The sequence below is a fragment of the Ochotona princeps genome, chromosome 4 (assembly GCF_030435755.1).
Source record: "Ochotona princeps isolate mOchPri1 chromosome 4, mOchPri1.hap1, whole genome shotgun sequence".
Classification (NCBI taxonomy): Eukaryota; Metazoa; Chordata; class Mammalia; order Lagomorpha; family Ochotonidae; genus Ochotona; species Ochotona princeps.
The window spans coordinates 7,234,111-7,259,688 of NC_080835.1; the positions used below are offsets into that span (position 1 = coordinate 7,234,111).

Sequence of the window (25,578 nt, forward strand, 5' to 3'; positions counted from 1 at the left end):
TTTTATTAACTGGAAGATAATAACACTTGTAACAGTGACTTCATACTACTCCCTTCTTTCTTGCCCATTATCCTAATTTCATTATTGCAGAAGAGCTTAAAATGACTGTCGTTGGTATGATTTAACTGAAGCAGAACTTCAATGATCAGAAGTCAGCATTTCCACTCAGCATTCCACCTTGCTTTATTTTAACTAAAGAGACTTTTCATTAACCCAGAGTCAAAGCTCACCATGAACCAAGAAAAAACCCTGCCCTGTGGTTTGCGAACACATCATTAAGCACATCGCTGTGAGTCTGCAACATCCCTCTGAAAATGACAGCAGATGCCTGAGAACGAGGTCATATGGAAATTACATGTACCTGAAAGTCTGCTCCGCTCTCACAGGTCTTGGGGGTCAGGATCACTAACAGGCAAGCGATTTGAGCAGGACCAGTCATCAACAAGTCTCTTTGCAAAACATTATATCTGTGGCATTCTTAACCAAAAATCAAAGAACAAAGAACCTTGGCGACTTTGTCTGTGCTCTTCTGCAGTAGTAAGACGGGGCCTGTTGAAGGGAGAGTGGAGTCAAGGTCTACAGTTAGTGAACTTGAGGAAAGGAAACATTGTCTCCTCTGAACTTCTCTCCATAAAACAACTGTGATTCCTCTTGGAGACAAGCCCTTCAGCCTCAATGGCCTTTGATGAGCTCCTGGATCAAGCTGGAACTCTGGGAAGATTCCAGATCCTTCAGATTGCTTTCTTTTTTGTTGCCAACATGATAGCATACCCTCATCTTCTGCTAGAGAACTTCACTGGAGCCATTCCTGAGCATCGCTGCTGGGTCCCTCTCCTTGACAATAACAGTTTCTCCAACAATGACACTAGGATCCTCAGCCAAGATGATCTCCTGAGAGTCTCCATCCCCCTGGACTCAAACCTGAAGCCAGAGAAATGTCGTCGCTTCATTCATCCCCAGTGGCAGCTCCTTCACCTGAATGGGACCCTCTCCAACATTAGTGAGTCACACACAGAGCCCTGTGTGGATGGCTGGGTGTATGACCAAAGCTACTTCCTCTCCACCATTGTGACAGAGGTAAGAATCCTCAATTCAGATCTCCTTATAGAGAATCGTCTGAATTGAAGGTGTTTTGAATTAACAAAAGAATGCACTGGGATTTCTTTTTGGACTGATTCCTCAGATGGACACTGTCATTAGCCTTTTCTTTGTTCATAAGTTAACAACTATTTATACTGTGATTTATTTGTGTACCAGAAGTGACTGGTGAACAAACTAATCATAAACCCACTTGCCAATATGTCATATATCACTTAATAGAGTGGGGCTAACCTACAATTTTCAAAGTAACTGAAGTATCATTAGACAAGTGGTAAGCTAGTTCAGTTACTCCTAGTGCTTACTGAAAATGGATGCACAGATCAGGTAAGTCAGAATCTGTAGACAGAAGATCCAGAAATTAATATTGTCGAAGATTTCAAACTGATTCAATGTATGGCCAGTACAAATCACCAGCAGATACTAAGGAAAAAATAGACCATATCACTGACCATCAGGGAAATGAAAATCAAACCCACAATAAAAATATTACCTCACTCCTGTTAGAATGCTATTTTTAAAATTATGGGGGGGAAAATGCTATCCTGGATGTGAATAAAGGAGAAGTCTTATACATTGCTAGTGGAATTAGGATAACCACTATGAAAAACAATGTAGAGATTTCTTTAAGCCTGCAAAGGCTGAAAAATTGCTGTGTGGTTCTGGAATCTTACTGGGTAATGACTCAACAGTATACACTAGAGATGCATCCAAAAGACATGACATTGCTGATAAAGAGACACTTGATCTACCAGTTATCATTGTTCACAACAGCCAAGATATGGAATCAACCAAGATGCCCATCTTTACAGGAAAGAATAATTAAAATGTGGCTTACATACACATGGAATTTTACTTAGCCATTTAAAAAATCAAATATTTTCATATGCAACAAAATGTATGAACTGGAGGACGTTATGTTACGTGGTATAAGCCAGACATGGAAGGCAAATACTGCATGTTCTTGCTATGTGGGGGTTAAAAACATGCTATCAGTATGAATACACAATGTTGGTTAGGTGGAGATTTCTACACATTCAAGAACATTAGAGGATAGCCAACAAGGGAGGCATAGAGGGAATTTGTACATTAAAAACTGGGAAAATAGAAACAATCTATGGATTGGGACAAAACAGCAGAAGCTGAGTGCAGGGTATATGGAAACTCTGTACAATGATAAAATTTTTGTCCCATGAATTTAAAATTATTCCTGTATAAAAAGTTTTTAAAGCCATGTAAATAATTATTGTAGTAACTAGGTATGTAGTGTTAAGCAACATGTTAATAAGATAATGAAAGAAACTTTCTAGAAACACTTTTTTTATTTGATAAGTGAAGATTTTAAAATTAAATTTTTATACTTTAAGTTAGGGTACCCAAAATGTGTTGACACTACCATAACAAAGGGAGTTTCAGATCGAAGGGAAAATTAATTAGACATATCAACACATGATTACAGATTACTGGAGGGATATCAGGTGAAAGAAAGTTACATTTGAAGGCTGGAGATGAGTTCAGTATGTTTAGAGTATGAGCAACCAGAAGGGAATGATTGTAGATGCAGCTGGAGTGGGACCTCCATAGCAGGAGGTCATGGATCAAGGTCAACAAAAAGGATTAAATACCCCTAAAATTCTGCTGCACTTTTTTTTTCTCTTCCAGTGGAATCTAGTATGTGAATCTCGGTCATTAAAATCAGTGGTTCAAACCCTGTTTATGAGTGGGTCACTGCTCGGAGGTCTGATATTTGGTCGTCTTTCAGACAGGTAAGTGTCACTTCACTTTCTTCTGGGTTGTTGGTTATACAATTCATGCATTCCCTTATTTCAGAAATCTTTGCTGTGCTTATGCTGTGCACTTTATATTATGCTACATACTGACTTCTACTTTTGATTTCAGGGAGCTCCGGTCAGATAAGAGTGTTTGGTTTTGATCTGAATATTATGATTAGCTGTGATAAATCTGTTCATTGTGTGCATGAAGGAAGACATAGGAAGCCATCTAAGTCAGATTCAAACAAATTTCAAGAGGGCTTTTCAGAGCATGTTCCAAGATATGAGGCTTAGGTGTTGGAGTTCAACCTAAGGAGAGAAAGGGGAAGTGAGACAGAAGATTCCTACATGTCCAAGAGCAAAAAAAAAAAAAAAAAAAAAAAAGTTATTAGTCTTGGCAATTGTCTGAAACACCTAGACCCTGCAATAGATGTGGTAATGGACACTTACAGACTGGTCCTCATTGCATGCCCACAGCATTATACACCTTTAGTGTGCAATCATCATCACAAAATCTGTTGATTGTGAAGCAATATATTCCTGCTGGATTGATAAGGCATTCTGAGCTTTCTGAAATAGTCCAATAGGTAGTTTTTGCAACCATACCATGTAAATTACACTAACAATATAGAATGACCTGGAACTGAGAAGTTTGGAACTTGTTGTGGCCTGGAAGAGCACCTGCAAAAGGGGGCAATCACCTTGCCTATCACTCAAGCATGTTTCACAGACTCACGGCACCACAAATGCTCAGTGTCATCACTTGTCTTAGTTAAAAATTAGGACCTTTGAGTTTGCACCGTTAAATATTACATGTGTAGAGTCTACTCACCCCTAGTGTTCAGATTCAAGGCTCAGTACTACAATTCAAATTGTGGAGTAAATGAATGAATAAAACAATTTAAAGAAAGTGTTAAAGTGTCTTCTTGAGATGTAAGTTCAGTTTATACTCAGGGATAGCAGAATGAAAATGTGATATATTTATGTAAAATCATTTTAGATGTCTGCTTGTTAATTTTCTCCTAAAAAGGCCATGACCGAGAGGAATAGAGCTTCTGTAACTGGATCACATCCCGAATACTGGGTAGTCATCCACGTGGCCCAGTGGAACAGAACTGATTATAAATTCAGTTTAATGGGAAAAAATGCACTTAGGAAACCAAGAACCTGGAACTACTGGGGTCTCCATGTGAGAAGCGGACACCCAAGCACTTGAGCCATCATTTGTTGCCTCCCAGAATGGACTAGTAGGAAGCTGGATCAGAAGCAAATTAGGTGGACCTTGAAGTGGCATTCTAACATGGAATCAAAGCATTCCAAGCAGTGGCTTCACCTACTGCACCACAATGCCTGCCACTCTCTAAATCTGCATCCAACAATAAACAGAAGCAAGCTATTGCCATGTGTATGAACAGAGAGGAAACATACATGAAACAGAATTATATATGATTCCAACTTTGATTAAAAAATCAAAAGCAAACAAATTAATACATTCTGTAAAAGTTGTAACATTAGATACCTTTGGTGGGAATAGGGGCTTAGAGAGGGTACAAGATAGGATTGTTACAATAGAGCAGTATTCTATTTGACTAAAAACTGGCTAACTGGGTACCTTTATTTTGTGAAAAGCTTTGCTTTGATAATGCAGAGACAAAGGACAGATCTCTAGACTTCACTCCTCACTATTCTAGATGCGATATCCAAGCTAACTGTAATTCAATGTATGTATTTGTGTAAAAAATATTTGAGATAATTTCCCGTATTCTGTTTTGTATGTTTTCATGGAGAATAAAAGTCTTTCTGGTGATGGCTGACCAGGAGAGTTATAACATTCTTGTGTTGACAAATAGGCTACATCTGTGATTCCTGGTGTTGACAAAGACAGTAATTCTACCAGACCGATAATGCAGTGTTCCACTTGTTAAATAGTTAAATTTGATGTTCCACTAAATTTCAAGATGTCTCATCTTTTGTCAAGACTTCCTCATACTATTTTTCTTGCTACGTTATGTTATTTCTAAGGTATGGCCGGAAGGGAATATACACATGGTGCCTCCTCCAGACAGCCCTCGCTGACACCTGTGCCATCTTTGCTCCCACCATCCTTGCTTTCTGTATACTGCGTTTCTTGGCTGGATTAACTACCATAAATATTATGGCAAACTCTTTCAACCTAGGTAAGTCTGTCATCTGAGACTATCACTGTGCCTACACATTCAGTTGGCTTTGAAATTGCCCTTTGTCTAAAATTGTGTCGTTTTCTTTTTTCCAGTATCTGAATGGACAGGACCCAAATCACAATATATAGGTGTAACGCTGATTCTGTGTTCATACAGCGTTGGGCAGATGCTCCTAGGAGGATTAGCTTTTGCCATTCGAGACTGGTACACACTACATCTGGCTATGTCTCTGCCTTTGTTTGTCCTCTCATTACTGTCCAGGTAGGTACAACCACAAGGGGAGCTATGGTGGAAGCAGATTGGGAATTCCTGACACTTGATTTCTGTTTAGTTACTGCCCTCACCATGAGCTCTGGTGCCCATTCAACATTTGCTAAGAAAAGCAGGAAGCTAAACTGGGGAAGATAACACCTGATCATCATCGCTGTTGCACAATATGGGCAAAATTACTCATCAAATCAGCTTGATAGGAAAAATGTACTTAGTCATGAAGTAAATGCATTTTTCACTTTGGAAAATGTAATGTACATGATGAAGATAATGTCATGGCTTTTTCCTTATAAAATGGTATTGTGTGAAAGAAAATGACATTGAATTTTTAAGTATTTCTCCAACACAAAGAGTTGACATGGAGATGATTTCAGGGAAGATTAGAAAATAGGACTACTAAAAATTAGACCTTCAACAACGGCAGCACAAAAGTAACCAAAAAATGTGAGAACTATCTGTTTCAGATATTTAGTGAACCATTCAAGAAACCTCCACCACTCCCAGGGAGGCTATGAGTTTGGGTTGTTTTAAAACATCCTAATTCCATTCTCCACTCTCTAGTTACATGATAGCCTTGAAAAAAAAATGACTTTTAGTATTGGTATTATATGGAGTTCTTTCACAACCTCATTCACAGCCAGCTATCGTTATTTGACCTATCTGATTATTTGCCTAAGGAGTAATTTGAAAGATTATATTTAAGCTGACATAAAAAACTTGAAAGTTTCCAGGAGTAGGAAAAATGATTCCACTGGCATATGTGAGGCGGAATTCTAGAATGCCCTAGGGCTGTGGCAGAAATACTGTGGAGTCTAGAGTTACACAATGGCCTCATAGAAAGGGGAATGAAGTGTGCAACATTCACCATGGCATCTCTCAATATTAATAGCAAGCCTAAAAGGATTATGGCAGGGAAGGATAGGCAGCAGACATTCATGCCACAGATAGCTGAAGGATATGTTGTTGGAGATGCCTGCAACCCCTCACAGGTCCTAGGCCCATCAGAGGGAGCTTCTGGGTTACCACACGGTTGCATTGTCCAAGGGAAATAGCACAGCCCATGTTACAGCTTTCCCCACTCCAGCATCCACTTAAAGGTCTTGTAAAGCAGCCAAGAGTTGCCCCTAGATATTCACCCAGTCCAGCCCTACAAATTAGCTGAATTAGCATGCCTACACTCCTAAAGTCCCAGGAAATAGGTTGGCAGCCTGCACTGAGTCCCTAATGAAACCCCTGAAAATCAGTCAGGAAGTACTGTCCATCCTCCCTTTGACCCCTGAACTGGATGATCAGGCCACTGACACTCTGAGAAGCAGTCAGATTGCCCACATAGTCACTCATAACCCCTAGAATCATCCAAGCAGCTGCTCCTACACAACTTTGGCCCTGGAAAGCAGCCAAGCAGCCCACTTTAAATGTTGTAGACCAGTGAGGTTCTCAGAAGTGGGTGAGTACACCAATCCTCTTATCACTGACTCCACACACAGCATCAGAACGTTGATGAACAGCCTGACTCTACACCACAACCAGGCACATTGGGTAATACCCACTGGGGTTTATGCAGCTACAGCTCACTGGAATGGGCTATCATAAGTGGTCCCAGTCCATACAACCTGTGGAATACTGACAGACACAACACCTAAATCTACATACACTCTGACGAGAATGACCAGTGAACCCACTCCAACCAAGACAATGAAACCCCATCTGATCATAAAACTCCACATTCAGCAAACTGGGTTCCTAAGGTATCAACAGACATGGATGACAATCAAAGAAGTGATGCAAGTGTCCTATCAAATACCTGGAACCAAAGCAAGTGAGACTCGTTCCAACAATATTCCGGCATATACCACAAGGAGAATGTTTTAGTATGAAAGTCTTCCTAAAGTGTCAATAACAAAAACAAAGGATCAGCCAAACATACAGATAACACAGGGACCCAAGTAGCATGAAGGAAAAACAGATTATGTGATGTCACAAAGGAACATGGCAATGCTCTATCAACAGACCCCAAAGGGAAGAAACAAATGATTGCAAAGTAATGAGTGCAAGAACAGTCAGTGAGAGAGAAAAGAATACACACAGACAATTCAACAATTAGGAAGACAATCTCACTGATACACAGTGATAGAGGCAGCAAAAAGCTCAGAAATAATTATTTTGAAAAAGATTTAGCAAATTAAAAATACAGCTAAGAGCTTAATCAGAGACTACATCAAGCTAAAGAAACACACACTAGCAATGTCAAACAAAGGTAGGTATTTGAGTTTTAGGAGAGATCTTTTGAAGTATCACTGCTCAATGAAAAGAATAAGGAAAAATGAAAAACAGCAAAGAAAGTCTTTGGGTTAAGTAGGATTTTTTTCCCTCAAAACTCATGTAGATGCTTAAACTCTGATGTCTTCAGGTTAATAGTTGATGGATTAAGGATGGAGGTCAGATCTAATTGTGGCAGACAGGAGATGGGTCCAGTGGGAAATACTTAGGTCACTGAGGATATGCCCTCAGAGGACCTTTCTCATAAGAGAGTTGATCATTATTTAAGTACAAACTTGATGTACCTTCTCTCCCTTTCTCTGTTTTATGCTCACAGTGTGATTTTTGCTGGACAACTTCCCGAACTAGTTGGAGGTATTCTATAGAACCATAAACCAGGTCCATTCATTCAACAACAAAGTCAATTACTGACGTTACAGTGATGGGAGAGATTAGGTATTTATCACAAAGTGAAGGGCTAGGAGCCAAGCAATTATTGATTAGTTCCAGGGATCCCTGAGGATGTAGGGGTAAAGATACTCATAGACTGAAAAGGAGGCTGAGAGAAATGTGATTGGCTCATGTCCACGTTCCTGATTGGTCAGTGGTGCTTGCAATCTCCCTTTGATCCATCAACCCTTGTTTCAGAAGTGGAGCTCAATGACAAAGAGAGAGTAAAAAAATCAAGATGGAGTCAATCATCTTACATTTGTCCTTCACTGCCAGACTGAATTTGACCTGGTTGTTGATCTAGTCTTTTGTGGAAAGAGAAGCATTTGGTAACCAAGAGTCAGCTTCAAATACTCTTATTTACATTCACATAACAAAAGGTCTTGGAAGGAGTGATTCCTAGGTTACTTTCCCTTGTGGCCATTGTTCACTTTATCTGCTCCGTCATCCTCAAATGCCAGGTCAGCATGAATCTTGCTGGGAATAGCGCTTCTGTGTAAGTCTAACAGACAATCGGCATAAAGCCCCAAAAGCAAACATATATAACAAATCTAACCAGAGCATAATGAATCAAATTGATGTCTTAGAAACAATGAAGAGAGTTACAATGTAATGGCATACATATTATAACTTAATATTCCTGTAGTTCAATAGGGAGGTTGACTAATGATACAGTCATCAGATATAGAAAATTGTCAAGGTTAGAAAGTTTAAAATTAATTAACAGGGTTAATGTAAAAAGCAAACCCATTATAGTTGATTGACTATTTGCATTAAGTACATGCAATAATTCCATGCTTTAAAATGCTCAAATTTAAAGTCAATCCAAGGCATAATTAAATTTTACAAACTATAATACCTAAACTTTTTAAAATTTAAGTGCCTATTAAGAAGTGATAACTCCATTAACTTACTACAAAGCCAAGCATTCTGTGCATAATTTTAGATATGCCCATGTTTCCAGCTCTATCCAGTTAGGATAAAAACAGATTCTTTTGTTTTTTTTCATTACATTTCATTTTGTGACACAGTTTCATAGGCTCTGGGATTCCCCCAACCCCTCCACGTTCCTTCCCCCCATGGTGGATTCCTCCACTTTGTTGCAGTATTACAGCTCAAATCCAGTCAAGATTCTTTCATTGCAAGCATGTACCATGCTTAGAGTCCAGCATCTTATTGTCCAGATACATTCAACGGTTTCTTGGGGAGACCATCTCTGGTCTGAAGGCAGAGCCAGCAGAGTATCATCCTGACCAATTAAAAGTGCCAACATAACATCAACAACAATTACAACATTATGGAATTATTTGACATGGAATTGAGTAACCAATAGGTTTTTTTAAAAATGCAAGTTCTTAACCACATCCTGTGACTACTTCATTGACATTTCTATTTTATTTTATATACAACCGGCTGCTATACACCTTAAACTGGCTATAGGGTACCTTTCAGCTGTCTTGTGTCTATTTTCATTCTAGTATTTAGCAGTTTATAGTGTTGAAGCACAATTTTTACTGAACTTGGCAGATATTAGGATAGTCTAAACTGGCTGATAACTACTCAAACAAGGCATATGTCAGCAGTTGAGGTGCAGAACAGTTTTAGGAGGAGTGCGCAGAGAAATCTTCAATATCTTAGTGAGGAGTAACAGATTCTTATCTAACTCACACAAACACATTGCCACCAAAAAAATCTTTAAGAAGTTTTTGCATTTTGCCAGGGTTCAGCAGAGGTAAATAAATATCATCTGTTTGCAAAGCACTGGAAAGAATTCCCAAGCCTAGGAGAAAAAGCATTCAGATATGAGCCACCAATATTTTAAACAAAAGACACAGAAATTCACAAATTTTATGAATTCATTCAATCTCATAAGGTTTGTTCTTTCTCAGTCCGCACTAAAAGTTGTATGGATTTTAGTTCCTTTTCTTCAGAGGTCTACAATCTTTTATCCAATCAAGACTATCAGGAATTTGCTATTCAAGGACATTTGATGGAGTTTTCATAAATTTAGAGTTTTCACAAAATTTCACAATCTTAGAGAAAAATACAAAACTATGGATGGCAAAAAACACCCTCTAAATAGCCATGGTTAAAATTATAAAACTCATTATTGACAAAAAAGGACACTCGCATTCATTCCTCGTGGCATTCAGAAAGCAACCAAAGCCTGTTACAAAGTGGCTGTCCTTTTTCAATTTTCTAGGCCTCATTTTCAACAAGATAGCCATCATGACTGATAACACTTAGCAGACTTTTTTTAAGAGTTATTTATTTTTATTACAAAGTTGGATATACAGAAAGGAGGAGAGACAGGGAGGAAGATCTTCCATCCGATGATTCACTCCCCAAGTGAGCCACAACGGCCGGTGCTGCGCCGATCCGAAGCCGGGAACCTGGAACCTCCTCCAGGTCTCCCACACCGGTACAGGGTCCCAAGGCTTTGGGCCGTCCTCGACTGCTTTCCCAGGCCACAAGCAGGGAGCTGGATAGGAAGTGGAGCTGCTGGGATAAGAACCGGCGCCCATATGGGATCCCTGTACGTGCAAGGCGAGGACTTTAGCCGCTAGGCTACACTGCCTGGTCCCACTCAGCAGACTTTTATAAATTTTATGTAATTTCTAGAAATGATATGTGATAACATGTCTATGTTAACCTAATGTGAAGCTTGGCATCAATTTGCTTATTAAAAGTACTTTCCAAACTTTATAAATAACCTGCTTAGCTACCACCTCTGGAAGAGCAGTGATATAGTCAGTGACATCACCAAGGGGGCCCACCTGGAAATCTCAGTAGCTGAAGAATTTAGGATTTTGACTGTCTAAAAACCTGTCAAAGATGTCAAAGGGGCTTAGAATATCTGCTCAAAATGGGATCCTCTATTCATCATTGTAAGAAAAAATCTCATCCACTTAGGATATTTCAACCAATTGTTGACCAGGTTCATCTACAGTTCAAGTGTTTACTCAAATATTTCAAAATCAGCACATATCCAAAAATAAATTTTTAGTACTCAATCCTTTTCACATAATCAAAATTTAATAGTACATAACACAACAGATTATGTAAAAATAGATATTAGTGGGCCCGGCGGCGTGGTCTAGCGGCTAAAGTCCTCGCCTTGAACGCCCTGGGATCCCATATGGGCGCCGGTTCTAATCCCGGCAGCTCCACTTCCCATCCAGCTCCCTGCTTGTGGCCTGGGAAAGCAGTCGAGGACAGCCCAAAGCTTTGGGACACTGCACCCGCATGGGAGACCCGGAAGAGGTTCCTGGTTCCCGGCATCGGATCGGCGCGCATCGGCCCGATGCGGCTCACTTGGGGAGTGAATCATCGGATGGAAGATCTTCCTCTCTGTCTCTCCTCCTCTCTGTATATCCGGCTTTCCAATAAAAATGAATAAATCTTTTTAAAAAATAGATATTAGTGTTTCTTTTGTCAGTCACCAAAAAGAAAAATGAAGACCTTGAATAGAAAAATTTGTGCATGACATCACTCCATGACTTCGAACAATTCAATAGAGTCAGAACTAGGAAAGATAAAAGTGTTTACAGAAACTGACTGGAGAATTGGCAAAAGGCCATCAATTAAACATAAACTATTAACTATTTAACCATTAACTATTAAACTGTTAAACGTAAACAGATCCATTCAACAAGATGTGACCATTGTAAATGTGTAGGCAAGAGCACTTTATTATGTTTTTAAGTTATGATTCTGAAGGAAGACACAAGTTTCAGTACATGAACATTAGGACCTCTAGCACCACATTTCCACCAATGGGTTAAGCGCCCAGACAACAAATCAACAAATAAAAAACAGGATAAATTTTTTTTTAGTGAAATGTTATTATTACAGAGTTGCTTTCCTTCTTCATTAAGATTTTTTTTTTAAGATTTATTACTTTTATTGGAAAGGCAGATACACAAAGAAAAGGAGAAACAGAAAGATCTTCCATCCCCAAGCAGCCACAATGCTGGAGCTGAGCCGATCTGAAACTAGAAGCGAGGAGTCACGCGGGTGCAGGGTCCCAAGGCTTTGGGCCATCCTCGACTGCTTTCCCAGGCCACAAGCAGGGAGCTGGATGGGAAATGGAGCAGCCGGGATTAGAACTGGCACCCATATGCAAGGCGAGGACTAGAGTCACTAGGCTACTGCGCTAGGCCAAACAGGATTAATCTTAACCTACACTAACCACAAAAAGGATACATTAGCATGCACAAAACATTTCATCACACAACTGCATATTCGTTCTCCTCATTAGCCTCATTACCTTCTTGAATAGACCATATGCCACAAAACAAATTTAAAGAAACTTGTAAGAAATACAAATATGTGTCTTTTCTGACCTCAATGAAACAAAGTTTTCCATTAACAACTAAACAAGCTCTCTATATTATACAGGATAATAAACAGCATGCTCTCGAGTGAACATTAGGTCATGGAAGAAATCAAAAGAGAAGTTTCTCTCCCCATCCAACACTGGTCTTGTAGACTGACACAAAGGTCACATATTGGATTATTCCTTTTACATAAAGTGCACAGAATAGAAAAGTCTATAAAGACAGAAAGTAGCTAGATGATCCCTACAGGTGGAGGAAGAAGGAATTGTGAGAGATTTCTAACATGTATGGAATCTTCTATAGACGCCAACAAGAATTTTCTGGAATTATGGAATGCTTGTGAAACCTTGTGACTGCTGCTTAAGCCACTGAATTGTATCCTTTAAAAGTATTAATTTTGATATTTGAATGACACATTAATAAAAATTAGAACTCATATCAGTGATTTACATCATCTCTTATTAATCATTGTTCTCTAAGTTACTTAAACACACTTGCTGATAGTTAGATACATCTCTTGCCTTAAAAAGACTGGAGGAGGCAAATTTGGTTAGAAGTTACTCTACTAAAAGTTATAGTGCTTAAATTAAATCAAGGTGAAGAGCAACTTCAAATTAAGGTTAAGAGACAATTAAGCAGCTGAGTTGAACTGTGGTTTCTGTGTTCTTTCAGCAGGTGGATGGTGGAGTCGGCTCGGTGGCTGATTACCACCAATCAGCTAGAGGAGGGTGTGAAAGCACTTAGAAGGGCGGCACACATAAATGGAAAAAAGAATGCTGGAGAGATCTTGACCATTGAGGTGATCTGGGAAGCGGAGCTGGTGACTGGGACGAAATGCCATGACCTTACAATCTCCCTAGATTGGGTCCCTCGAGAGACTCCAAGCCCAGAATTAGAATTCTGAGGGTGGGGTATTATAGCTCTGTTCTGAGTCTCTACAAATTCGTCATTGTACAGAGGAGGCATTAAAAAAAATTATTTTTCCTTTAATGAAAAAGTTGAACATAGATATTTAAGTTCACTGGCAGAAGTGTACATAATAGTTTGGATATAGTGTATTTATAAATATCCTTATCTGATCATATAGAGGAAAGTAATGAAGGTATGGGTCATTTCTCACTATTTTACCAACTCGTAGTCTCCTTTTGGGGGAACACAAATTCCAAATAGAAGAATAATTATGCATGTAGAATATGACATTAAAGTATGATTTCTTTCACTTTATACATTTACTCAATAATTCAATATATATTTATTATGCAACACATGTAAGCAATGTGCTGAGCACACACTGTGGTGGCAGTAGGACAGATAACGACCTTCACAATGTCCTCACCTGTGCAGACAAGCTTCTGAGAACCATAGTTTCTTAAGGATCCCTCCTCATGACTCATTCACCAATCTCTCACTAATTCATGTACAGACACTAAAGCAGCAACAGTGTGTCAGCATGATAACATATACTAATAATCAAATCAGAGTAATTGCCTTCGAGTAACTTAACACTGTACTATTAAACATGAAAATTCAGAAACCACTATATTTAGCAGGTGTTATGACAAGATTGTATACAGTCATGTTTTCCACATAACTACAGATAATGATCTTACTAAATTTTGTATCATTCCTAACAAGGACTCCCTTGTCTCCAGCTTTCAAGTGCATGTTTCTCACTTCCACTGGATCTGAAGCAACCTGCTCAAGATCCAGAGGGTAGCTACGGTCATGTGAAAAAATAAAAGGATCTTCAAAAAGATCAATGGAGTTGCATATTATCAAAAAAAGTATGCACAGACTTCAAATTTCTTGCACCAAAAGTAAATTGATTCATTACTTCAATTTTCTACCAAATTCCTGAAGTCTCCCTTACTGGCTTTTCTCTCATGGTCCTAAAACATCCTGCTACCCTGTGTCCATTTCCCAACTACAAATCCATCCCCAGACCTACACTAGCAGTAGCTGTCAATTGCTATGGAACAAATGATCCCAAAATATAATGGCTTCAAATATCATATTAGCCAGGACATCTACTAGACAGCCTCTCACAACTCGCCAAAAGATCTTAGCTGCCAACATGATGTTATCATGGAGACGGCTTTATCTACTTTGAAGGTTAATTGCATGACCGTTGACAGCATGAAGCACCTTTCAGACTGCTGGACTAAGGACCTCATTTCTTATCATTTGGGTCTCTCCAAAATGACATTGCTTCTTTAGGTATACCGTTGGAGAAAAGACCCAGTATGTAGGACATAAGGAGCAATGTTTTATAATCCACCCATCTAACAACTTTGCTATATTCTGCTTTCAAAAGCATTCCACACTCAGAAAGAAGGAATTACACAGACATGTGAATATCAGAAGGTGATATTGAGGGCTGTGTTTCAAAGGCGACCACTACAGTTTTCACGTGAAAAATTCTCCTTTATCTGACTTTACAACCTATATAACTTCCTCTTAAGATATGCTTTTATCTTGTGTACTTATACAGTAGAGGAAGAGATCAAGAGAGAAGGGAGGAGAGAGAGAATATGGTTAAAGGTGGGAAGCAAAAGATAAAATTCCTATGTGCTTGTTCGCTCCCAAAAAGACTGGAGATGAAACCAGGAGTTAGGGGATCAACCAAGGTCTGACGTGTAGGTGGCAGGCACCTCATGACTTGGGCAATCACTGCTATTCCCGGGGGCTTTAAGAAGTTCATCTAGGGGTCCAGCAAAATGGCCCGGTGGCTGGATCCTTACCCTGCAGGATCCCTTGTGAGTGCCGGTTCATGTCGCAGCTGCTCCACTTCCATTCCAGCTCCATGCTTGTGGCCTGGGAAAGCAGGAAGTGTCAGGACTAAGATTCTAAGCCAGGTTTGTGCCAAACTCCTTGACAGTTACTGTATTCCACCTCTCTTGGCACTGGCCTAAGCCCAGAACATGCTCCATTCACGTATTGTCTGCTCTTCTCCCTGCCGTTAACTCTGCACTCCCTTCGTGAGAGGAGGCCGCATGGCTGTCATTCTTAGACAAGGATTTCTCAGAACCTAAGGATTCAGTGGGTGTAGTTTACAGAAAAGCCATTTGCTTGCATGGCGTTTGGCACACCTTCCAGAACCAGCTGGCTGCTGAGGCATGGATTTCTAGGGTCTGTATCCTGCCTCATGTTACATCTGCTCTTAATGCATTCTTCTACAGGTCTGGATTAAGTCATGAAATCAGGTGTTGTGAGGCCTTCAGCTTTGTTCTGTTTGCTTCGATTATTGCTTCGGATATTCGGGCATTTCTGTGCTTCTAACATTTTTCTAATTTTGCAAAAAATGTCTTTTTTGCTGATTGCTGTCATTGAAACACTCTTATTTTAGATAAAGACAAGTTTCTCACTCTGTGTCTAGGACAGATCGTGAAACCTGAAGCAAGTTCTTGTGGTTTTTCCTTTTATGATATAAATCTTTCTTCCCTTTGTAAGTTCAGTATTTAAACAAATTTTTCCTGTACAACTGCTCTGAGGTGCCATTTCTAACTCCTCCTGTGAGATAAACCACTGAATAGCCACATTTGGAGCACACAGAAATGCCCGAGAGTGTAATAGACATCATTTCTATATCATCCGCTAAGACTCGCCATGTTGCCTATGAACGTATCATAAATGCTTGTTTTGTTGTTGTTGATGCTGTTGTTGTTGCTGTTGTTATTGTTGAAGTTTGTGAGATCCACCATGAAGGAAGAGCTGGATAGAACCGAGACCAAAACCTCCATTATGGAGCTGCTCCGTGCACCCAAACTACGCTTAAGAATCTGCTGCCTGGGTTTTGTGAGGTGAGTTCCATTGGATGATGCACAAACATAAAATTTTGGAAATCAAAATTTTATTTACTTTATTTATATATTATTTTATTTATTTATTTATTCTTCATTTATTATTTTAGAAAAAAAGTATTAGTAACACTTTTGGTGACAGATGAATACATAAGAAAAAAATAAATGATGTAAGATTTATCTAAAAGTGCCACGTTGCAGGCTATCCTACCAGCCTGAGATTCCGCGGGACTTACCAAGGCTCCATGGACACACTCCGCTGGAGTTTCTCACTAGAGAGTAAAGCTTTAGCATAAAATAAACTTTTATTTTTTAATTTCTGAGCAGAAAACAAAGTTAAAATGCAAATATTAAGTATTCATTATTATTATCAATTTATTTGTTTTACTTCTGAATACTTGGCCACATTCACTTAAAATGGGGACATTATATATACAAATATTATTTTATCTTGAAAAAACTATTAATGTCAAAGTGATATTAGTAATATTCTGATAGTGACCATACCACAGTGAAAGAAGGGCAGAGTGTCATCTACATGGCATGATTTAGTGAATCAATCTTTATAACCAAGCACCAGTACAGTATGACAATCACACAGTGTTTATACTCTCTGGGCATACTGTCTTCCACAAACAGAAGATATTTCCAGGAGGGGAATAGTTGGGTCATATGGCAGATCCATTGTTAGTTTTCTGAGGACTCCCACCCTACTTTTCCACAGTGTTTGTGCCAATTTGCATTCCTATCACCAACATATTAGGGCACCTTTACCCCAAAAATCTCACAAGCATTTGTTACTTTTTAATTTGGGGGTGAAGGCTATTCTAACTGGAGTGAGATGACACCACACTGCAGTTTCTATTTGCATTTCCCTGGTGGTTGGTAATCCTGAGCTCATTTCCATGTATCTGTTGGCCATTTCAATTTCACCTTTGCATATTTCCTGCTCATATCCTTTGCCTATTTCTTTTTTTTTTAAGATTTATTTATTTTTTTATTGGAAAGGCAGATATACAGAGAGGAGGAGAGACAGAGAGGAAGATCTTCCGTCCAATGGTTCACTCCCCAGGTGACTGCAACGGCTAGAGCTGAGCCAGTCCAAAACTAGGAGCTCTTCCGGGTCTCCCAGAAGAGGTGCAGAGTCCCAAGGCTTTGGGCCGCCCTCGACTGCTTTCCCAGGCCATAGGCAGGGAGCTGGATGGGAAGCAGGGCCACCAGGACTAGAACCAACGCCCATATGGGATCCCGGCACGTGCAAGGTGAGGACTTTAACCACTACACTATCGCGCTGGGCCCCCTATTTCTTAAATGAATTGTTTCCCTGTTTTTCAGTTTCTTGAGAACCTTATGTATTCTGAATATTAATCCTTCATCAGATGTATAGTTTGCAAATATTTTCTCCCATTCTGTCAGTTTCCTTTTCACTCTGTTGTTTCTCCTGCTGTGCAGAAGCTTCTTCGTCTGCTTTCTTTCACTGTCTGTGTCTGGTTCCTATCCAACAAGTCTTTGCCTAAAGAGCTATCAGATAATATTTTCCCTATAGTTTCCTCTCATAACTTGATGGGATTTTGTCTTAAGTTTAAATCCTTTATGCATTGTTTTGAACAGACTGTAAGTAGGAGTCTCGTTGAAAAAACTTCCTTTTCTTTGGGAAATGTTTTTACATGATTTGTCAAGTACCAGTTGGTTGCAGATGCCTTATTGGTCTACATGTCTGGTTTTATGCCATTACCAGGCTATTTTATGGTAATAGCCACATACTAAACTTGAAAACCTGGTACTGTCATCCCTCTAGCTTTGTCTTCATTGCCTAAGATTGCTTTAGCTATTGGGGTCTTTTTAGGATAATTTTCCCCTAGATTTATGAATTATGTTCTTGGAATTTTGATTAGGAGAGCATTAAATCTATAAATTGCTTTGTTTTGTTTGGATGCTATGCACCCTTTGATAGTATTAAGTCTTCCTATCCATGAACATGAAAGATTTTTCTATTTTTCTTCTATTTCTTTCATTAATATTACATAACTTTTTTTAGATTTATCTGCTTTTATTACAAAGTCAGATACACAGAGAGGAGGAGAGAGAGAGAGCAAGATCTCCTGTCCGTTGATTCACTGGCCAAGTGGCCGCAAGGGCTGGAACTGAGCCAACCCAAAGCCAGGAGACTTCCCAGTCTCCCACACAGGTGCAGGGTTCCAAGGCTTTGGCTCGTCCTCAACTGCTTTCCCAGGCCACAAACAGGGAGCTGGATGAGAAGCAGGGACACAGGAGTTAGAATCAGCGCCCATATGGGATCCCAGTACATGGAAGGCGAGGACTTTGGCTGCTAGGCTACAGTGCTGGGCCCAATTTTTGTACTTATAAAAGAAACTGATCTTATCAGTTTGTTCTCATATGGGTCTTGTTTAGGAATGATATTGATGTTTGCATGTTGATTTTACATCCTTGCAACATTGCCAAATTACATTATGAACTCCTGTAATTTCTTAGTAGAATCTATTGGTTCCCCTATATAAAGAGCCATGTCATCTGAAAAAAAAAAGTGATAATCTTACATCCTCTTCTCCAATAAATATCCTTTTTTTCTGATAAAATTGCTCTGATTAAAGCTTGCAGAGTTGTAATAATAATGAGATTGTTATCCTAGTCTGGTTGCGGGACTTAATGGAACTATTTCCAATGTTTTTTAATTCAGTATGATGTTGTCCTTGGGTTTGTCATGTATTGCCTTGTTGTGTTGAAATATGTTCCAATTTCTTAAATGCTTCAATCAGTACAAGATGTTGTGTTTTATCAAATGCTTTTTCTACATATATTGAAAGAATCATATGGTTTTTAACCTTCTTTTTGTTTATGTGATGTAGCATGTTCGTTGGTTTTTGTACATATTTAACCATCCCTGAACCCCAGAAGGAATCCCACTTGGTCACAAAGGATGATCTTGCTGTTGCTTTGTTGAATTCAATTTACCAGTATTTTGTTAAGGATTCTTGCACCGATGGTGATCAGGGATATTGGTCTACAGTTCTCTTTTCTATTATAGCTTTTTCTAGTTTTGGAATTAAGATAATGCTGGGCTTGGGCTTGGCATGATAGCCCAGTGGCTAAAGTTCTCACCTCACACACACCAGGATCCCATATGGGCACCAGTTCTAACCCAGCAGCTCCACTTCCCAGCCAGCTCCCTGCTTGTGGCCTGGGAAAGCGGTCGGGGACGGAAGCTCTTCCTCTGTGTCTCTCCTCCTCTCTGTATATCTGACTGTACAATAAAAATAGATCTTAAAAAAAAGGAAAAGATGGGGCTTGGCAGCGTGGCCTAGTGGCTAAGGTCCTCGCCTTGATCCCATATGGCCGCTGGTTCTAATCCCAGCAGCTCCACTTCCTCTCTGTCTCTCCTCCTCTCAGTATATCTGACTTTGTAATAATAATAAAATAGATCTTTAAAAAAAAAAAAAAGGAAAAGATAATGCTGACCTCAACAAATGAGTTCGAATTAGTTGTTCAGAAGTGCCAAATATTCTTAACTGTAGTTCCCCCACCAGATTACTTTTGTCAGTTCTTTAATTTCATATAAATGGAACCATATATGTACATTTTTTTAATTATTCATTTATTTCAAAATCAAATTAGCTAGGGGGAGAGATTCTCCATCCGCTAGTTCATTCCATAGATGATGTCATCTAGGATTGAGAATGGGCCCGGTAAGAGTCAAGGAACTTTATTCAAGTCTCCCACATTAGTAATAGGGCTCCCAAACTTCCTGGGTCACATTTTTGTTGTCTTCCCAGGTGCATTAGCAGGGAGCTGAATCAGAACCAGAGCAGCAAGGGCTTAACCCCGTGCTGCAGCATGGGATTCCAGCATTGGGGACAACATTTTAGCCTACTGTCCCACAAAGACCAGCCCCGACATGTCCATGACTCAAGTTCAGGCCTCCTCCAGAGCCTTTACTAAAGTATGAACAAATCCATTTGTCCCTAACATGTCACTTGTCATATACTTAGTCGTCACTTTCCTTGCCTCAACTATAAGATATTATTATAATGTTTTCACTACTTCTAGTTCTCAAATTGCCTAAAACTGGCCACTATATCCTTCAATCTAAGAAACTTGTGAAAAGCTGTTCCCTATATCTGTTCTTGCAGCCTCACTCTCCTGGATTAAAGTGAATAACGTCTCCATGCTGAAAAACACAGAAGAATCTTACAGGATGGGCTGTGTTTAAACAAACAACAAAAACACTAGTGTCTAACATATAATCCTATCTATGTTCAAGTCCTTACAGGCTCCAGTTGAGTGATGGATTCAGATTTCCTATTACTTTTTCTATATGTTTTTGTTACTTTTACTGGGATGTTTGCATGTTTAATACCTCATTTCCTGGGACCTCAAGAAAACTGCACCTTAGGGTCTGTTTGACACCATGTTTCACCATGATTTTCTACTTCGACCTTGCTTTTAAAAATATATATATATATATGAAGCAAGATAAAACATCTTCTTATGAACTGACTTCACCCTATTGGGATAGCAGCATCATCAACTGTAGAAATTTCAAAATTGTAAGCAACATTTCTTAGGCTCTAAACCTTATTAAATTTGTCTCTACTCCATTATTCACCTCAGACTGGGAGCCACTGTACCCTTTATGGGCCTGATCCTCAACCTGCAGGACTTGGGGAGCAGTATCTTCATGTTCCAGGTTCTCTTTGGAGCTGTCACACTCATATCCAGATCTTCTGACCATTTGATAATGAAACACTTGGATCGTCGCATAAATCAGTCATTGTTTTACTTCCTGGTAGGACTTTGCATTCTGCTCAACACCTTTTTGTTCCAAGGTGAGAGAGCCAGGAATTTGGGGGGCAAGTGGTTTCCCTAAATCCTGAAGGATTACGTGGGTTTTATATCCCTGATGCCAAAATATAATGTCATTGACAATGAAACTTGAAGGATGACATGAAGTTCACATAATGGGTGTGAAACCAATCATTGTAACTCAGAAGTGGATTTCCACTGAGCCTGTGTGAGCAAGGTGTGGCTCAGATACCCTGATGTCTCCACCACAGGCAGGATGTACCTGGACACCAGTTCCCACTGCACAGAACACGTTCTTCATTTATACCACTTGCCCTTCAGCACTGTCGGAGTAGTTAAACGCTTGTGGAAACTGCAGGCATTGCACCTGTATCACAGAGGGGCACACAGTGTTTTCTCACCTCTAACATCTGAGACCCTGAGTTTGAAGGCCTTCCCGCCTTATTCACGCTCACCTTTTCATATTCTCTTTTGCAATTGGCATTTGAGTAACTACAACTCCACAACAATATAAGATAAGCCCCCAACTACAATGAAATAAAAATCCTATTTTCACTAAGAGAAGTGCATGCTAGGAACAAGGGGAGTGTCTAATCTCCCTCCATTTTTTACCTTCTTTTATAATCTTCATCTAAACAAGGACCAGACTGATAAATAAACTCAAATTCTTTAAAATTCATTTTACTCAAATAATTGAATAAACTTCCGTGGTAATTATGGGAACTTCAGCCATGTTCCCAAAGCAGGAATTTATCTTTCTGTATCCCAACCTGGTGGGCTCCGCTCTTTCTGACACAAACCTAGAAACTTATAGAAGAGCCCTCTCCATCATTTAATAACATCTTAACATTATTTCTCGTGAATTTAAAAAATATTTTTAAATAAATTTTTAATATTTTAAAGATGTTTTATTGGTAAGACAAATTCACAGAGAGAAGGAGAGACAGGGAGAAAGATTTTCCACCCACTGGTTCACTGCCCAAATGGCCGAAACAACCAAAGTCAAGCCAATCCAAAGCCAGGAGCACAGAGCCTCTACTTGGTCTCCCACATGGGTGCAGGATCTCAAGGCTTTGGACCATCCTCTGCTGCTTTCCCAGGCCACAGGTGGGGAGCTGGATGGGAAGTGGAGCAGCTGGGGCATGAAAAAGTACCCATATAGGATCCGGGTGCTTGGAGGTGGAGGATTTACCAGTTGACACAACATGCCAACCCCTCAAATGAATTTCGTAACTCCTTTTTTCAGTTTTCTCAGGACGACATTGCTTATCTCCAAATAGTTCTGAATTAGTAGATCCTGAATCTCTTCACACTGTCCAGTCCCAGACAAACACAATCCACTTGTTACTGTGAGTAACACACCTGCCCCACATCAAAAATTGTTCCCTTCACCCTTGGCTTTAAACCACTCAAGATGTTGGTCATAAACTCCTCAGTTAATACCTGCATGTACATCTATGCCTAACAGGACAGGGCACAGGACAAGTTACACTAACAAAATTAATCGAATGTGCAGTAGGAGTTGAAGCAACTCACTGAGATCATTTCATTCACCATTTAAGCCATGATTTTCTGCAATCCACATTCCTCCAAGTACCAGCCTCTAGGAGGCTGCTATTTGCATATCAGTTTTAACACCTGAAACCCCACACACCTCCTAAGAATCTTCTCACTAGTATTTAGAGATGGACAGATTTCTTTACCAAGATTCCCTGATTCATCTTGGTGTTCCTCTCTCCAGAGATGCAGACTCTGCGTGTGGTGTTAGCTGCCTTGGGAATCGGTGTTACTTCTGCTGGCAATGCGACTTTTATGGTCCACGCTATGGAGCTCATCCCTACAGTGTTCAGGTATCATACCGAAAAGACCATCTTTCTGGCTTCCAAATGGGACTGCGCTGGAATAATGCACATTTACTTCGGAAATAAATCAGACACTGTTTAAACACCAGAGAAGTCAATTGTCGTGTAAATGAAGGCTTCAGTTACTCGATTAAATCTAACTTTATACCTGTCATAATGTGCTAGGTTTCTTAACAGATCATCTCACTGTCTTAAGAACCACTCTACAAGATTGGTGTTACTTTTATCCCTATCATAATAGCAACAAAATTGAACTTCTGAATTTTCCTTTATACCACCAAATAATAAATGTCACTTTTAAGATCAGAGCTTGCTAGTTGGATAGCTGTGCCAAACTGTTCTTTATAATGAAGGTGATAAATGTGTGTTCAGACTTGTACAGATTTTCTTTGTATCGTTATTTGCACACAAAGGTCAACAGTTTCTGGAATCAACAATGTGTTTGCTAGAATGGGAGCAGTCCTGGCTCCGCTCCTAATGACTCTAATCGTGTATTCTCCCCACCTGCCCTGGATCATGTATGGAGTATTCCCCATTCTTTCTGGACTACTTGTGTTCTGCCTTCCGGAAACCAAGAATCAGCCTCTTCCTAACACCATTGAGGATGTGGAAAATGAGTAAGTATAACCTCTGGCTGGTACCTGAGTGGGGAGGGGGCACGTGTTAATAGCTCTGTCCTGAAGAAGGAATGACCGCTTGCAGGCTTCTTGCTGGGGAAGCCTAGCTGCGCTGTGTGGCTCTGTGTCCTGTAAGCTCAGTGTCAGCCTCACCCCTACCCACAGAAGTGTCAGACTCCTTGCAAGGCTCTTCAGACCACACAGACCAGCACACACTCGCATGTTTACTGAAGAAAAAAATCAAAGTACTCCCAACATGAAGAACTCCCACTCTTCACCCTTACAGGAAGTGCACGTGCCTGGCATTTTCCAATACATCTACTAAGACTCAAACTCTTCCTTTTCATCAGGCCGGTTTTGCCACCGATAAGCCCAATGAGTAGTTGATAGAGTTTGGAAAAGGAAGTGAGCTTGCCTGTAGATACAAACCTGCTTATTGCTTCCGTTAGGACAAATGGTAGAACTAGAAATATGAAACAAGTTCCCCTAAAGAGATGACAGTATGTGCTCACTTCGGCAGCACATATACTAAAAGAGATGACAGTATGTCTAAAGGAGGCGGTCTGTTGGGATGCCTGTGAGATTTAGTCAAAAATCAATTCCAGTGACAAAGGCATTTTGAAGATAAAGAAATTGAGAAAAATAGGAAAACAATTTGAAATGAAGAAAAATGAGAACATACCCTTAAAATTTTCCATTGTTCCTTTGACTTTTCCAAAGATGCCAAACGCCTAACACTGGCAACAGTGCAAATATTCAACATCACCCTCTCAGCTGTATCCAGGTATCAGAGCTTATTCCACTCAAGTATGGCAGTACCTACAGGGCCTTGGATTCCAACCTGGCAGGTAGTTCCTTGTCCGGCATGTAGGGTGTGCACAGCTATTCTGTATCTTATTTGATTGTTTTTTTATTTTGTTTTTGTTTCAAATTTTTCCCAGCATAAAATATTCAAGAAAAATAAATGAGGAAGAAATCCGCACCAAAGTAACACGACTTTAAGGAGTTCCCAAGAGTATATTTAGAGCAGAGCAAAATGAGGGTGAAAAGAAAATCAAGATCTTCCCTCTTTACACAGAAAAGTAGCCAAAAAATATGATGGACAAACAGATGCCTTTTACAATCATCCATTTTTCCAAAATAATTTGACTTTAAGTAATTCCATCAAGCAACTGTTTGCAAAAGTAGCTCCAAATTCATCTTCAAATTACTAACAGCTGATGTGATTTAGAAAAAAAACAGAATTATTCACATGATTTAGCAAGCCCACCACTAGATATATTTCCAAAGAAATGAAATCAATACGTAAGAGAGATTTAGGCAATGTCATAGTTATTACAGCACACTCCTTATAGCTCAGATGTGGAATCATCATAAACAACCAACAGACGAATGAATAATAAAAACGTGGTGGATATATACAATGGACTGTCATGAAGCTGTTTTTTAAAAAAGGAAGTCTCATCATTTCCAACAGCATGGATGGACCTGAAGGAGTGTAATGCAGCCACACCAAGACAAATACGTCAAAATCCCACTCACATGTGACTGTCATGGAAATAAGTCCATGTGACTGCCAGAGGTGAAACAGTTGAGTAGTAGAGAGTGAGCAGATACCAATTAACCAACACAAAATCACAGTTAACACAGGAAGAATAAGTTCAAGAGATCTAGTGTCCAACATGGTGACAACATTGAATAACCATATATTGTATTCTTGAAAACTGCCAAGAGTGGATAAATCATAACTGCATGATGCATTGTAATTGTTAAGTAGCTATTACACTCATTCCACAATGCGTAAATACTTCAAAGCTTCACAGTGAACACAATAAACATACACAATCTTATCTGTGAGCTTAAAAAATCGAGTTTTTTAAAAAGAAAAAGGAACACTGCAAAGGGCTCATTCACTACGACCTAAGCGCTGGGTTACATTCTTGAGAACAGTAGCAGATGTTCCCACAAGTTATAATCATTCCAGATGTACCACAAGTGTGCAAACAATGAGATTTTGACAAAATCAATCTTAAACTAAAAGATTATGTAATCAATAATAGCAATTATGTTTAACGGAAATAAATTCACAAAATAATGGCTTCCTTCGGC

At 39.5% G+C, this 25,578-nt stretch overlaps 1 protein-coding gene across 1 annotated transcript; it reads left to right on the forward strand.

Annotated features, from left to right (window-relative positions):
- The first annotated feature begins 675 nt into the window (after positions 1–675).
- Positions 676–24,507, forward strand: LOC101525629 (steroid transmembrane transporter SLC22A24). The gene is made up of 10 exons (XM_058662402.1): positions 676–1,077; positions 2,761–2,864; positions 4,893–5,047; positions 5,143–5,311; positions 13,045–13,168; positions 16,054–16,169; positions 20,799–21,013; positions 22,732–22,840; positions 23,266–23,469; positions 24,411–24,507. The coding sequence occupies exons 1-10, from the start codon at positions 676–678 to the stop codon at positions 24,469–24,471; spliced, it is 1,659 nt and encodes a 552-aa protein (XP_058518385.1). The 3' UTR covers positions 24,472–24,507.
- Positions 24,508–25,578: the final 1,071 nt, after the last annotated feature.

What these genes read in the sequence shown, in the direction of transcription:
- LOC101525629 (XM_058662402.1), top strand. Translation starts at nt 676, where the DNA reads ATGGCCTTTGATGAGCTCCTGGATCAAGCTGGAACTCTGGGAAGATTC. An exon ending in GTCCTCTCATTACTGTCCAG is followed by an intron (nt 5,312 to 13,044) that starts GTAGGTACAACC and finishes TTCTTTCAGCAG; the next exon opens with GTGGATGGTGGAGTCGGCTC. An exon ending in CTCATCCCTACAGTGTTCAG is followed by an intron (nt 22,841 to 23,265) that starts GTATCATACCGA and finishes TTGCACACAAAG; the next exon opens with GTCAACAGTTTCTGGAATCA.